Below are 17,067 nucleotides of genomic sequence, written 5' to 3' on the forward strand. Positions count from 1 at the left end.
TAATTATATAGGCAGTAAATATACATCGTGTACCTAATTATGTTATCAGGCACAACGCTGTATACTTTATAGTTTTCTATGTTTAAATCTTCAAAACAACTCTGAAATGTATAATGAAACTCACCAAAGTATTATTTGCATAGGTAAATAGTCCCAAGGAACAGGCAGTGGATTTAAATCATTTTTCCATGATTCCAAAATCAGTTCCACCCAACCCCCAAATGGTAGCAAGCGTCAATCAGTTATGCAGTGTTGGTTGGCTTTATATGTAAATGTAATTTGTGATATATGTGCCTTTAGAGATGAGATCATTCTTTGATGCTACATGATTAGCTCCTGCCAGGTGGGAACTTTAAGCCATGTTGACATTTCTGTCAATGCTTAGGATATTTTATTAATTTTAGAAACTTATTATCTCATTACTAAAAGGATCTTCATAACAATGCTAATACTCTCTAGCCACATGCTACAACTTTTAAAATAAACTGCAGAATCTTCATATTTTTCACTTTTTCTAGATTCCTTTTTTCCAAAATAAACATTATATATAGCAACCTCTCCTTTTGAATATGTTTTTCCCTTAACTGTACTAGTTGGAAAAGTCTGAAAGTGTATTAACCTTCTGAGCTGCACATGGCTGACTTGTGTCTTGTTTTGTCTAGAGAATGTGGTATTGGCAGAAGAATCATATGTCAAACTTGAGTACTATGAATTGTTGGATATAGAATAAACATGTACTTTAAAGACATACATGTTAAGCCTGGCGTGGTGGCACACACACACTTGTAATCCCTGCGCTTGGGAGGCGGAGACAGGAGGATCGCACAGGTTCGAAGCCAGCCTCAGCTACTTAGTGAGGCTTTCAGCAACTTAGTGAGACCCTGTTTCCAAATAAAATATAAAAAATAGGTCTGGGAGTATAGCCCGGAGGCAGAAAAGCCCCTGGGTTCCACCCCCCAGTACCACCAAAAAAAAAAAAAAAGACATACATGATATATTTCTATTTTTTGTTGTACACATATTCATGGAATATAATAAGTTTAAAGTTTAATTCATTTTACGTGAATGTCTATAAAGAATTTACTGGTTATATTAAAGTTTTTTTAACATCCCTATCATACTTTGAATAGTAGAAGAAATAAAGCCTTTTATGGGTATGCTTGTTCAATTGTATTAATTTTATGAGAAGTTAAGGATATGTTAAACTAATAAATTATCAAATGCATTCCACGAAGAAAAATTTCTAAAATAATTATTTTGAGGAAATAGGATTATGCCTTCTTTTCCATTCAGACTCACACCTTAGGTCTTTAGAGGTAAGAATGTTATGAGCAGAAACAGATGGTCGGCAACATATAAAAGTGATACCATTATATTGGGCCATGGTATACTGCTGTTCATCTTGGCATAACCCCTCACTGTAACATGATATTCAACACATATCGGCCACTACATTGTACTCTTATAAAAACCTTGTGAGCGATATGTGCTTAAGTGATAGCTCAGTATTCTTACCACATGATTCTTTAAAGTTAGGCTAGGGCTTTAGGTAAGCGGTATTTTCTACTCATTATTAACATTATCTGTGAAGTAAAATGGTTCTCATTCAGCCCAGGTGAATTACATATCACAAAAGTTTGAATCACTTCTAAATACATTACTACTATAGAAAATAAAAACACACGCTTCAATTTGTTAAGGAAAATCATTTTATTGATAGGATACCCCAAAAGATCTGCATCTGCATATTAGAATTTATATATGCTAACCTAAACAAACCATTCCTCTTTTACACACTAACCACTGTCACACTAAAATATTATTTGATTCCAAAGATGTCAGTTTATTTAATTAACCTGAGCATTTATGGAGTAGTTGATTTTACTGTAAATAAATGGTCACTTTTAATGTTGCGATAATTTTTAGAGGTCAGCTCACAGAAGGCGAAAATTGAGTGTTCTGTTCATACATACAAATTAAAATGTCCTCATGTGCAGTCATTCTTGTCTATGTATAAAATATTCTCTTCTGTTCTTTAGCTGTGTGCTTCTAAACATAAGCTATGCTCAGAGATTCTTTTTTCCAATTTATTTTAATTTGCCAAGATTGTATGTATTTGTCATGTACAAATGATGTTCTGATGTATAGAACCTTTGTGGTTAAATGAATTAACAGAGGCATCCCCTCATATAGTTGTTTTGTGGTGAAAACACTATATCCATTCCATTGTATTAGTATTAAAATGCAGTATATTATAATTAACCTTAGTTACCACACTATACAGAAGATCCCTTAAACTTAGTCCTCCTATTTATCTGTAAATATGTGCTACTTGAATAATATTTTCCCAGCCCCTTCTCACCCATAACTGTCCTAGCCGGCGATCACCATTCCGCTTTCTATGAGATCAACTTTTTTTGATTCCACATCTGAGATCATGCAGTATTTGGATTTTTGTGCCTGATTTATTGTCCCCCAGATTGGTGCACATGGTTGTAAATGGCAGGGATTTTTCTAGCTTATGACTGAGTAATACTCCATTGTATGTATATGTGTGAATGTTCATATTTGTTCATGCATTGATAAAGTCAGTTTGCTCTTATATCTTAGCTAATGGGATTAATGCTGTAATTATAGAAGAGTGAAAATCTCTGATTTCCTTTGGAGAAATATCTGGTAGTGGGATATTTGGATCAGATAGTCCTATTTTGAATTTTTCATCATTTTATAATGTTTCTCATGATGGCTGTACAATTTTTATCCCTACCAATGATATGCAAGGTTCTCTTTCCTCCACATCCTTGCCAATATTTTGTAGCTTTTGTCTTTCTCGTAATAGCCATTTGAACAGAATGAAGCATTATCTCATTGTGGTTTCCATTTACATTTCTTTAGTGATTAGTGATGTTGAGCATTTTTTATGTACTCCGTGGACATTTGTGAGTTTTAAGAATTATCTTTTCATTTCCTTTGGCTGTTTCCTTTGCGTTAAAATGAGTTTTAGTTTTTGAGTTGGTATTAAGTTATTTGAGTTTCCTGCAAAGGGTGCTAGAATGCGGGGCAGCCACGTATCTGCCTCCATCTCACCCCCCACCCCCAGCCCACACAGTGTGGAATCGGTGGCCCAGGGCTGGTCCTTTATGTATGTGGCACTGTGCTAGCCTGGGGACTGGGCAGTGTGGAGAGAAATGTTCCTCTGACTACTGTCTAGTGTTTTTCCTCTATTCTGAGGCACAAGGGGGTATCTCTGGCACAAGGGGTATACGCTGTTTCTAGGACATTCCCTACGGTATTCTTGCGTGCAGATAATTGCTAGTTGGATTTCTGTGGGAAGGAGGGAAGCGCTAGAACTTGGAACTCCTATTTAGTTACCTTGTTGATATCATCTGATCAGGTCGATCCCTTATTTGACAGCATATCCCTCTCTCAATCTGTGAGAAAAGGGAAGCCAAACAGTAAAGGGACCCAGCGTCTCTTCTTGGCCTTCTCATCTCCCTTTCTGCATTCAGGTGAATAGCTTTTGCAGGCTGCCTTAACCTTCTTCTCTCAGAAAGAGTCACCTCGCCTGGCCTTCCAACTCCCATAGCGCTCCACCTATTGTTAAGAGGATCTACTTTAGCTGGGCGTGCTGGCACACACTTGTAAGTACTTGGGAGGCTGAGACAGGAGGATCACAGGTTTGCAGTCTGCCTCAGCTACTTAGTGAGGCCATTGCCAGCTTAGTGAGACCTTGTTTCAAAATAAAGGATAGCAAATAGGGCTGTGGATGTAGCTCAGGGGTAGAATACCCCTGGGTTCAATCCCCAGTACCACACACACACACAAAAATAAAGATCTGCTTTTGACTTCCTCCCAAACTGCAGAGACTGTCAAGCCTGCTAAGGCAAGCTTCTTTCTGTACTCCCAGAGTTTATAACCTCATGAGAACTCAATAAATGTTAATTGGTGACATTCAAACATGAAGAAACCGAAAACCTGAATGATCACTGTATGTGCAGAGAATATGGTGGTCACTTAAAAATTTATACTCTTAAAAAAAACTTCTGCTTTAGTATGCATACGGTGGCATACCCTGAATCACAGATTCAAAGTGGCAGGACCTATGAGATCATCTAGTTCCGTGGCTTTCAAAGTTTACTTAACATCAGAGCTGCTTTGCCATAGGAAAAAATATGTGGGACATGAATATCTAAAGCAAATAAATACATGAGAACCCTCATTAGCGGGGGATCAGAGGACATGGGGACTCTCCCAACGAGCCTTGCATTTTGCACATTTCCTCCTCACTCCCTAAGGCAGCCTCCGAGTCACTTCAACATACATTTTGAAAATAAGTCTAATTTCCTACCTAATCGGGAGAAATCATTTCCTAAGCATCTAACAAATATTAGGACCTCTGCCAAAATACTTTGGGTGACTAGACAGTAATAACTTCATGACACCAGTAAAAAACAAAAAACTCATTAAATTAGTGATAAAGGATATCATTATTTGCGTGCGCATTGTGTGTCGGATACTGTGTTTTACTAATAGAAACATTAGTTTTTTTATGTTGTTATCATTACTTAGGAAGTCAGGCGATAACTTGACTGAACTCACACATCTTTAGAGTAAGGAAGATTGAAAAAACATTTGCCTACTTTTCCGGTTTGTTCTAATCTCCTGTTAACAAGCAACACCCCCTTGAAAATGGTTTTGTATTGTCTTCAGAAAGGAACTCCAAAGACTGGGGATGTAGCTCAGTGGTAGCGCAGCTGCCTAATGAGTGAGGCCTTGGGTTCAAAACCCAGTAAGGCATACAAGATCCAAACAGAGACCAGAAAGAAGCACTATAGCCTGGAGACTAGCCTGACCTCTAATTTCTTTCTCAGACAAGTCATGACTCAGCTTTCATAAGTGCAAAACAACGATGGTTATGACAGTGTCTTCCAGTGTTACTAGACTCAGATGAAATAGTATTTTGGAAACTGTGTGTGAGATGTTTGTGCTACACTAAGAGAAAGTGTCATTGATATCTACATCTGGCAATCCCACTCGGTGCCAAAGACACACATCCATTTATTTGTGTGGCAATTAGTTACAGTTGTTTTACTGTTCCTTGTTCTCCTGTCTTTTGGCTATTTTATTATTGATACACTACCTCTCATCAGTGGCCGGGCAAGGAATTGAATAATATTCAAAGTATTCATTTTGGCTGATAGCACTTACTAAAATGTTTGGAAAGCTAGGGGTTTGAAAATAATAGAGTAATTTTTTGTCTTGTGCAAGGAATTTTTCTTTATTTCATTTACAATTTATAGCTTCATTACCTAGTTAAAAATGTAGTTTCTATCTAGGCTACAGGAAACATTTATAATCTGCAAAAGTGTTATTAAACTGGCTTAGTTACAGTGTCTAAAATCATACTTGGAACTGGATCTATAAAATAGTAAAGCACAGAAGGAAGACATTATATTTAAATATCTTCATAGTGTTTGTCTCAACATAATAAATGCTGATTAGGTTTTCACTATGTTTCCTATCTTTAGATAGTAGAGTGAAGAGACTGGCTCTGCCAAATATATTGGTTTTTCTGTTGTATATTATTGTCGATCAAATCCTGTCTATTTCTTATAAGCTGTTATTTACAAAGATGATCCTTCTCTGTTTAAAACGGTAGCATACTTTTTCGCCCTTCACAAGACAGTAAATGCACTAAACATAGTGTAATTTAAAACTAGATGAAACAAGTTGGGTGTGGTGGTGCATGCTTGTAATCCCCGTGCTTGGGAGGCTGAGACAGGAGGATCACACAGGTTCGAAGGCAGCCTCAGCTACTTAGTGAGGCTCCCAGCAACTTAGTGAGGCCCAGTTTCCAAATAAAATATATAAAAATAGGTCTGGGAGTGTAGCCCGGAGGTAGAAAGCCTCTGGGTTTCACCCCCAGTACCACCAAAAAACCAAAAAAAACAAAAAACAAAAAACCATGAAACAGGCCACTACAAGTATTCATAACTCATTTCATCTGATAGGCCCCTTTGGCAATCTGGCAAGCCTATATTCACCTTAGAATCGAGTTTTTAAATGAGAAACATAAAATTCATAGTATTACAAAAATTAATTATATTAAAATATGCCTATCATTTCTTAAAATTGATATATCACAGAGGCATAAAAACTTATGTTTACACAAAGAACTATGTGTTATTGTTCATAGAAGTTTTATTCGTTGTAGGTCAAAGTTGGAAATGGCTCAAACATTCTCCCATAGGTAAATGGTTAAATAAACTGTAGTATAGCCATACCATGGGTATTACTCAACAATACACAGGAACAATATATTTATGCAGTAACTTATATGACTCTCTAGAACATTATACCGAGTGAAAGAAATTCATGTCAAAAGGATACATGAGCTGGGCATGGTAGCATTTGCTCATAATCCTAGTACTTGGGAGACCCAAATCGGAAGGATTACAGGTTCCAAGCCAGCATCAGTAACTTTCCAAATAAAAAACAAAGTAGGGGTGGAACTATTCCCCGGAGGTAGAACACCCTTGGTTTTAATCTCTAGCACCTCCCGAATATATGAATATATGTATGACATTTCTTTACTTCTGTACTGGGGTTGGAACCCAGGGGTATTCTACCGCCAAGCTATATCCCCAGCCCTATTTTTTATTCTTTATTTTGAAACAGGGTCTCACTAAGTTCCGGGGCGCCTCACTAAGTAGCTGAGGCTGTCCGCGAACCGCGATCCTCTGGTCTCAGCCTCCTGAATGCTGGGATTACAAGCGTGCGCCACCACGCTTGACTGTATGAATTCTTGAAGAGATTAAAAGTATAGAAATGGAGAGATAAGTCACTGTTGGCTGGAGATTTGTGATTAGAAAAGGGCAGTGTGCAGTGATGGAACTGTTGTATGTGTTAATTGTGGTGTTTGGGAACATGAACGCACACAAGATAAAATGTGTACAACTACATACATACACAACACACACACACACACACACATGCGCACATGTGCAGGGAAAACCACAGCACTTCGAATAAAATAGGTGGGATTTTTTCAGTAACATCCCATTTGTGCTATCGTGATGCTGATTTGCAAGATACTACCATTGGAGAAAACAAGGGGCCCCTGCAGTATTTCTTACAGGTTGCGAGCATATTTACAGTATCTACCTCAAAACAGTTTGAAAACTCAAGGCATGAAAATGTGCTTCTTTGCAAAATTTATTAAAGAATAAGTTGAAAAGTTGTTGAACTAGTATGATTTTGATGAAATGGTGAGCACACATGCTATCTGAGATGATTTCATAAACGGGGTATGTGTGGAGTAAGGGAAATACCTGTGCCATCTCTTGGTGACTACGTTTCACATGCTGCCAATACCACCCTACAAGCTGTTTTCTACATTCACATTTCTCAAAAAGTATTGCATTTCAGTTGGATGTTAATGAAATGTAATGATGCAATTGTTTGTAATTGTAAATGTAATGATGTAATTGTTAATGAAATGTGATGATGTGAATTTAATGAATATAATGTTACATTTCCTCATCAAAATTTGCATGCACCCTGGATTGGGACCTCAGTTTACCCACCCCTGGGTTACTCTATATCTGTTTGCATTTCATTATCTGATATGTCTCAAGGGCTTTTGTCAAACCAAAGATAATAGCAACACTTCTATTTTTCCCCTTAACGTACTGTGGGTGGTGATAAAGGCTCAATAAAAATGCTACTAGACTATCGTTTTGAAGATTTACTTGGTATCATTCACTCATATGCCCATCGTTCAACCAAAACTGCTTAATACTAGTTTTAAAAGGCAATTATGGTTGATTTCAGGTATACGGTAGCTCACACTTTGATCGTTTGATGTGAAAAAGAAACATATAAGATTGACTGCTTATTATCCTGAATTAAATAAATTTGCTTTCATTAACAAATCATTAATTGTATCTTAGCCTTTTGGTGTTGATGTCTCTGAGAGTGTCCAGATCAAATGTGTCGGTTGTTTTATAAGAAATAAAGTTCAGTGGGACAAACATTCTACTTTAAATTATCACCTTTTATGTCGCTTAATGTTAAAATTTCAAAATTATTATCTTTTAACTGAGTAATTATTTGACAGTATTAGGAAGTATTTCTTTCTGTGGCACTGGAGATTGAACCCAGGTGCATTCCACCTTCAACACTGCACTCCCGCCCCTATTTTATTTTTGAAACAAGATCTCACTAGTTTGCAGAGGGCTTTGCAAAGTTGCGGAGACTGGCCTTGAACCTGTGATTCTCTTCTTTGGGCCTCCCGAGTATAGGGAGTAGAGGTATGTGCTAACACGCCTGGCCTGAAGTATTTTTCTTTATGCTCTATAACGTGTTTGACAACAAAAGAAATAATAGAACCATCGAATTTAAATATACCGCAAAAAATAAATATATGCTTTCAGGTTTTTTTTCTCTCCTTGACATTTCTAATAGAACATGTGCTCAAAGCAGAGGCCGTAGTAGTCCTAGTGTGCAGGGCCCTGGCTTCAATCCCCAGTGCCGGGAAAAAAAAAAAAAAGAACTTGTGGCATGTTTCCCTGAAATACTACAAAACATATCAAATACAGTTTTGGTAAACATAACTAATCACATTTAATTAGATTTCCTTAGCACATCCTTTTGGGAAAAACTATATGTATAATCTGAAGAATTATGCCGTTTTTACATTACTGTAACATGTTTTTTCCCTGCTCTAGAGTTTGGGATACAAGCTCTTATTTTCATATTACTTGGAAATGCCTTCATTTCCAATGACACTATGCAAATTCACCTCATGATAGTCATTTTAGGCATAGATTTCTTTTCGTATAGAGCTCATTTGACAATAGGTAATAATGCCTTTTACTCTACATTTTACTTTGTTTTCTTTTTTGCAGCACTGGGGATGGAACCCAGGGCCATTCCACCTCCACCCTACACCTCCAGTCCTATTTTTTTTAGTCTTTTTTTTTTTTTTGAAACAGAGTCTCACTGTGTTGTGAAGGGCCTAGCTAAGTACTGAGGCTGTCTGTGAACCACGATCCTCTGGTCTCCAGAATGCTGAGATTACAGGCATGCGCCACCATGCTTGGTTTACTTGACATTTTTCCGTGCAATCAAAAGAACTTTTCAATGCAAATCACATATGAAATTATTTCAAATATTATATTAAGATTGTTTTATACTTTTTGTATTTTTGATGAATGAAATAGGTAGCTCTCCTACTTTTCCTTCAAGAGATCTTTTCCCTACATCAACGGAAAGAAGTCAGCGAAGGGCTCAATAATATACTTAGAGTTACGGTTTGCCAAATACATTAAAATAAGGATAAATAGGTAGATGGACTCAGAACATTTATTTTTGTGTTCCCTTTTCCTTTCTGAACTCAAAGAATTGATGATGTTCTAAGAAATTGGTTTTTCAAATTATTATACTTTAGAAGTTATAGGAGCCTCTTACAGTTAAATTCTATCAAGCTTTATAGATGTAATTCCAAATTTGTTAACCAATATCGTTTTTTCAGAGAACTACAGTGATAGACAGAAAGCTCACTTGATTAAAATAAAACTTGAAAGCTGACTACATGAGAGTTTATAAAAGATAATCAATAATAGTAACAACATTACTGTTTTCATGACAATATTGTCCTTCTCTCTGAAGATGACACTGCAGATAGTGATTCCTGTGCGCACGCTGTAGCTGGAAAGAACTGAATTCAATCAATAGTTCCATCCAGTGTCTGCAGCGAAATATCTGTACAGCTAAGAGCGATGCAGTATTTTCCCAAAATTATAAGAAGATCTCTTTACGTTAAAGAATGAATGATAATTCATCCTTGCAGATTAAATCAGTCTAAAGGCAGAAGTAGTACAACCATCGAAAACTTAAAATATTCTTTTTACAATACGGCTTGCTTGCTTGGTTTTGATACTAGCATTTATTATCAAAGTAAGGGGAATGTGTGATTATTAAAATGACGCAATGCAACTTTTAGTTCTTCAAGTCCCATCTTAGAATAATACATGCACTGTTATAGTGACAAATATTTCCATCCTAATGATTTTCAAATTAAGGAATGTTTTCAAATTAGGAAAGCTTTTTGTTCACCTAGCTTTGGCATAGTGTGATGTACACTAATTGCTAAGTTGGGCTGCATTATTTTTTAAAGATCAAATGGGCACAGTGGTAATTTTCATTAATCTCATACAGTGCAGCTAATTAAAATTTCCATTATTATCCATCCATTATCTAGTTGTTTCCTTTGTTCAGTATCAGAACAGGGTGTTAATAATAAGCCATTTTGGTATTACAGCCCTATTAAGGAGAGTGAGATTTAATCTATTGTACTGTTTTCTTTTTGTATGATTTTTTAATATTTTGTTATACCATAGTGATCAGGCTGAAAGTACTTTGACAGTTTGGCATTTTATAGTAGAGATTTCTGAGTTTAACTTGTTGCTTCAAATTCTTATTCCGCATCGGGAAAAATAGCATGCGTACCGTGGGTAAGAAATGAACTGAGGACGAGAATATCTGTGTCGTAGCACTGCAACGACGTGAGCTCGGCAATCACCTAGATTCTTTATTTCTGTCTGAAGTTCCCGGGAGAGCTGATCCTCAAGCCGTTCTAGCCTTAACATACTCTCATCTTTTCAGAATTTTCCAATGCAGGCTTTTGTTAAAGCCCCAAAGTTCTTCTAAGCTTGCTGAAATGTGTTCCATAATATTATACCCTTTATATCTTGCTCTGCTAGATTGTTTGCTTTCATTCCTTATAACCACAGACTATCCTAGTTATATAATTTAAACTTGGCGTAGAAGACCTGGTCGGAGGATGAGCTTCAAGGCAATGGGTTGGCCCCTCTGTCTATAAAGTGTCTCGGCCACGACCATACACCCTAAGTACACGATTCCTGTAGAAGGTCAATTAACAAAAAGGAATTAATGTTTTCTCTCTTATGTGGAAGCTAGGGTGTAATTGGGATACAAAAAGCACTGGCTCTAGAGATGAGTTAGTAACTTTCTCCAAGATCACTAAAAGTTAGATGATGGGTGCCATGATTCAACAAGGCTGTGAAGCTGGAGCTGTCCACAGGATGTCATGTGGTGTCTTAGTTTACCTGTTTTATCCTCGGCATCTTTGAATATTTTATCATCAAAAGTTTCAGAGCCTGTAATATTGAGACAAACTAATAAGCTTCTGCATGTTGACACTCGCCCGTGATTTACCCATTTTTTAGTTATCCATCCACGCACCCACCCATATCCTTTTGCCCTGGAAATATGTACTGAGTGCTTTCTGCCCAGTAAACACTTTGAGAAGATGTGGGATATAATATAAATAAATCAGGTGATATTCCTGTCCCAGAGAGATTGATTTTTAGTGGAGAAGAGCTAAAACTGTAAATGACATCTAATATGTTGAAGGAAATGATTGATCAAAAGTCAAGTTATTTTTTCAAAATTATGCTACCGATGTTTACTTGCCTTTACTCCAATGATGTCAGAGGTGGGTAGATAAATAACAAATATAGGGATTATTTTGAAGCAGTATTTTACTTGCAATCTACGTGGCCATTCAGCCAGCCAACATTTTGAACATCTACTATGTCTCCCGATGAAACCAGAAAAATTAAGTAGTGGACACTGCACAAAATATGGGAGCTAGAGTGTGGAACTGTGTTTCTTCTTCTGCGATTGTGATGGACAAATTCAATAATAAAAACCTTTCATTGAGACTTGTTAAATTCAGGCACTGTGTTAGGCATTTGCCCTAAACGGAATTCCCAGTATAGGAAGAGATAGACATACATAACGCTCTATGTCACAATATTTTAAGTGTTATAACAGTGATAATATCCACAGTGCTATAAAGAGGAAGAGTCCCCCTATCTATAGTAAACTATTAGTCTTTTAATATTTATTAGTTAATGAAATTTTTTGAATTCAGAAATGAACGATTTTTACACTGTGGAGGCATTTGCAGTAGAGAACCAACAGTAGGAAATTCCGGGGAATCCATTTCTTACGATTAAAAGATTATTTTGTTTTAGATCCATAACCTCTAATGATATGACTTTTAACCAATGGAGGGGAAAATTGCTCTGATACTTAGGCGAAACTGAGTGTTGTTTGTATGAACTTGGAGAAAGGGACTCTGGCTAGCGTTTTAATTTAGGAGAATACATTTATAGTATGGGAAAGTGGCAGTTATGATTCGAAATGTCGAGAACGTGAGAGTGCGAGTTGTTAGAGTGCATGCGTTGGCGATGTTTTCCTTCCAGTTTTTTCTCTGAACTACTTACATAGTTATAGCAAGGTGATGAAATTAGGGAGCTGTGATGAGATAATGGCTTCTACAAATAACCCCACATACATTAGAAATTAAACTAAAAACTAGTTGCTAGCACATAAATGTATTTAATGACTTTTAGAAATTAATATATAACCTGGGAGTAACAGTTAGGAATAGTTGGGAATTAGCAAGTGCTTCACACAGATTTGATTAATTAACATGCTAATTGGGGACTATATTGGTTTACATTTTAATAACCAGTTACAACCTGTTTTTTGAGATGTGACATTCTGATATCTTTTAGTGCATTTAGGTTATGTGTCATGTTTTATATTAAAGTCTGTTTTCTGTATTTTGCAGAATTGAACCTAAATACTCTAACTAGGACAACAAGGAGATTTTTAAATGTTCCTTCTCTGGGATGAAGATTCTTGTTATTCCTAATGCCTGAATTATACATTTCAGTACCCCTATCAATGAGATTTCGTACAATTCAGGGCCACATTCTATTCAGGTCATGAGCAGCAGTAATTTCTTTTCAAGGAAGATGAGGAAGAAGTTCTGATGTACACAATACAATCTTACCATTCAGTTCCATGGCCAACCTTTTCTTTTTTGTGGCACTGAGAGTTGAACCCAGGGGCATTCTACCTCCTATTTTATTTTTATTTTGTAACAGGGTCTCACGAGGTTGACAAAAGTCCCACTACTTGCTGAGGCTGTCCTTGAACTTGTGATCCTTCTGTCTCAGTCTCCCAGGTACTGGGATTACAAGTGTGTGCCACTACACCCAGCTATGACCGAAAAAATTTAAAGGCCTAGCACTCTGCACACATTTTATACTGTATAAAATGTATGTAGTCTACGTATTATTTTACTTAAACAGTTTTTATATATAACTGTTGTTTATCTAAAGCGGTATCTCTTTTTGTCTTACAGGGTGGGCTGAAAAACAGCAAGCATGAATGCACCTTGTCTTCACAAGAATACGTTCATGAATTACGATCTGGTATTTCAGATGAGAAGCTCCTTAACTGCCTAGAATCCCTGAGGGTTTCTTTAACCAGCAATCCAGTCAGGTAGGTGGTGTAAATGCAAAAAAGGAACGCACCCTTACTACCCGAATCTCACTAGTGTGCCTTTGTGTATGTGTGAGTTTTGGAGAGAGGAGACGAAACAGGCAACACTAATGTTTTTTTATTTGAGTGTTCTGAAAATTCTTACCGAAGCTTAATATCAATGTCAATGTAGTATTTTCTCTTTGGCCTTTTTTCTACTATTTGGATAGAGTCCAAACATTCTTTTTCTTATTCCTGATGAAGAGATATTCTCTTCAATATACCCCTCAAATAACAGATGAAAAACAAATTATCAGAAACAAAAATCTGACTGGTGGTGGTGGAATGTATATCGCATGGTTAAATAAATTTTGAAATTGCACTGCAATATTAGCCCCTCTTTTTAACTCATGGTAAACATTAGCATTGATTTTAAATAAAGCTTGTAGGTATGCTGAAGGAAGGAAATTTATTTAACTCTATTACCAGAATTTCTACCTACTTTTCATTAAAAAATAAAAACATCTTCTTATTTATTACTTGAAAATGCCATACCTCCTCTTTCTACCAGATGGAATCCCACTATAAACCACATGGCTTTGCTCTTGAGCTAACTTTTACCTTTTTGTATTACTGGGCTATTAAGCCCCCAGCCCCATTGTATTTTTAATTTTGAAACAGGGTCTCTCTTAAGTCCCCGAGGTTGTTCTTGAAACTTTGATTTTCCTGTCTCTGCCTCCCCAAATACTGAGTTTACAGGCATGTATCACCCTGCCTGGCACTAGCTACCTTCTACTTCATAGAAATCAACAAACAAAGTAACCAACAAACGTAGAACCCAAACCCACATAGCAAACAACTAATCTTCCTACCTGAAAACAACAAATATGTAACTAAAAACAAAGGAACAAAAATAAAAATCTCAGAAAAAATAGAAAACCAGTTTAAGAATTAACCAAAGGATGAGGATAATTTAGCAAGGAGGTATTCATAAAATACATAAAATGGTCTACAGAAAGATCAATCTCCTTGCATTCACAGTGTTGTGTATAGAAACAGTAACTGATTGCCTAAACTTCAACTGGAATCACTGGATATTAATTTCCTATGGATTTCATAGCATTTACTACAAACCGGCATGCTGAATTTAAATGGTTACAATTCAGTATTTAGATTCTCAAACAGAAAGTTAATCTCTCACATTTCAAGTAGCCGGAAGTCTGAATCCAGATGTTGCTCCTTCCCTGTCTGTTTTATATTGCTGCATTCCGCACATCGCTGCCTCTTTCATCTCATTGCTTTCTCCAGGTGTCTGTCACTTTTCTGTCTCTTGTCAGGACAGTATGACTAGATGTAGGCTCCACTCTGATTAAGCATAAAAGTTATCTTGATCCTTTCCTTCGCTGTGTATACAATAACTTTATTATTTTCAAAGGAGTTCCTAATCTATAGTTCTAGGTGGGTTCTGTTCAATCCACTGCAAAGATGCAAAGGAGTATTATCTTTAAACCCATTGATCTAACAAAATCAAGCTAAATTATCTTTGGGTAACAGCATTAAGTCTTTCAGAATAGCCTCCAGAGTATAATTAGGTAGGTTAATCATTCTTAATCAAATTAAATTATGTTGACCTCGTTCCTTTATAAAGCAAACTATAGTATAAAATTCTGAGACAAAACTTTTTGTATGAATAAAAGTAATAACATCTGATTTCTAGTCCTTGAGCACTCATTCTCTGTGGTGACCTTATTCTATATTCAGTGGACCTCTTTGGATCTTGGTTTTTCCTTATGTAGATGAGATTGAAGCTTTCTAGCTATTAATTTCTATGTTCTATAGTGTTTTCTAAATTATTTTGAAGAATAAGAAAAATGTTTCTCAATAAGACTAGAGAATTTCCTAGCATTCCGTTATTTTTCTTGTATTCATGAATATATTTGAGTTGGGCATGATGGTACAAAACTGTAATTCCAGTACGTGGGAGGTTGAGACTGGACGGTCTCAGGTTCTAGGACAGCCTCAGCAACTTAGATCCTTAGCAACTTAAGACCCAGTTTCAAAAAAAAAAAAAAAAACTAAAATAGGGCTGAAGTGTAGCTCAGTGATAGAATTTTCCTAGGTTCAATCCCTAGTGGGACACACACACACACACACACACACACACACACACACACACACTCTCTCTCTCTCAAAACTCCCAGATAGGTTTTTATCATTTTCTTTAAGTACTGAAGAAAGCAGTTTTTGAAGTTCTATGTCAGAACTGTTTTCTAAACCTAATGTTCATTAAAACTCAGTCATTTGCCCTCTCATGGCTGATTTCCTTTCTTACTGTAATTTTAACTCATTTCTTTTTGCTCAGCCACTAGTACAATAAAAAATAAATAAGTGCACATTTACTCACACACAGATATACAAACTAATAACTTTTGCTAAATATTCTCAAAGCACAGTCATTTTGGAATATTTAATGGAGCCATGAATTTGAAATTTATATGGTATTTAATCACTCAGATGAGAAAGACTCTAAGGAAGTCATTTTATTATATTATTTTATGCTAATGGGACATATTTAAAAATCCCCCTTATAACCCCTCATTTACTGGCCAGATCCCAAGTGATTTCCTTAGTATACATTCCCTCAACATTTATTTTCCACTGTATACATTTACCTGCTTGTGCTCTGTGATAGCTCTGTGAAAGCATGTATGTCTGCTTTCCCCTGTGGAAGGGAGCCTCTTACCCTCTATTTTATTCCGTGATGGCTGATACTTTGTCATTTATATACAATGATGTGTGATTTGATGTGGATATTGACCTACTGTCAGTAACAACCTATGCTTCTCCAGCAGTGAAAATTAATTTGCATTAATCTGGCACTATTTTGCGTGTATACATTTTTAGCTGTAATCAGAGCAATAGAATGGCGCTAACTTCTATCACTCTGATTTGAGCCACAGTCCTAAACTACAGACAACACAGCACACTTTATAATACAGTGTTTTTACAGTTGCATGGTGAATTAATGAAATTGAATGTTTACAACTCTACTTAAAACCCGAAAAGTCCATGCGATTTGACTATAAAATAAATCACAATCTCTCATCACAAATTGCATTAGAATTTGCACATACCATGGTGTGTGTGATTCAGAATGAGAACTACATTATTTACAGATTTTTATTGCTATGCCATTACTAAAGTTTATGAAAGGAAGCAGTGCCAACTGAGAAATGACCAACGAGTTTGGGTGATTTTATTTCTCGCCAAACCATTGCAGGATGTATAGGTATTTGGCAATACATTTTATGAAGATCAAAAGAAATGTGCAGCAATAAATCATTGTCACGGAGGTTTCTCAACACATGACAAAAACAGCAAATACCAGTTTGAAGAATAGTATCACAGAGTTGTGATTGCATAGAATTCTTTTCAGAGTTGTTGCTGAAATTGCCTTACAGCTTGAGGGCTATTTTACCCCCACTAGGAAACTCTTTTGCTTGGGATACAGTTACCTGCCAAACTCTTGGCATCTTGTCTCTGTTTACTCTCTGTGATGATAGCTTCCTAAGCCAATGTTTCCAAGCCGGTAAAAGCACAGAAAAGATCTTTGAATTTATAAATGTTCAGATGTATGTATTATGTCTAGAATATTTGTTTTTACTTGATGTTTTCTTATTTCCCTTCAGATTTAAACATATT

General features: G+C 36.3%; 1 protein-coding gene across 2 annotated transcripts in view; it reads left to right on the plus strand.

Annotated features, from left to right (window-relative positions):
• The window catches only part of DIAPH2 (diaphanous related formin 2), a gene marked incomplete at both ends in the record, with an annotated part of 850,504 nt that overhangs the window by 189,324 nt on the left and 644,113 nt on the right, over positions 1-17,067 (plus strand). For both annotated transcript variants that reach the window (XM_080719289.1, XM_080719290.1), the window contains one exon: positions 13,247-13,386. In XM_080719289.1, the coding sequence (XP_080575415.1) occupies positions 13,247-13,386 (140 nt within the window). The remainder of the gene's footprint in view (positions 1-13,246; positions 13,387-17,067) is intronic.

This window comes from Muscardinus avellanarius (assembly GCF_963383645.1).
Source record: "Muscardinus avellanarius genome assembly, chromosome: X".
NCBI classification, from domain to species: Eukaryota; Metazoa; Chordata; class Mammalia; order Rodentia; family Gliridae; genus Muscardinus; species Muscardinus avellanarius.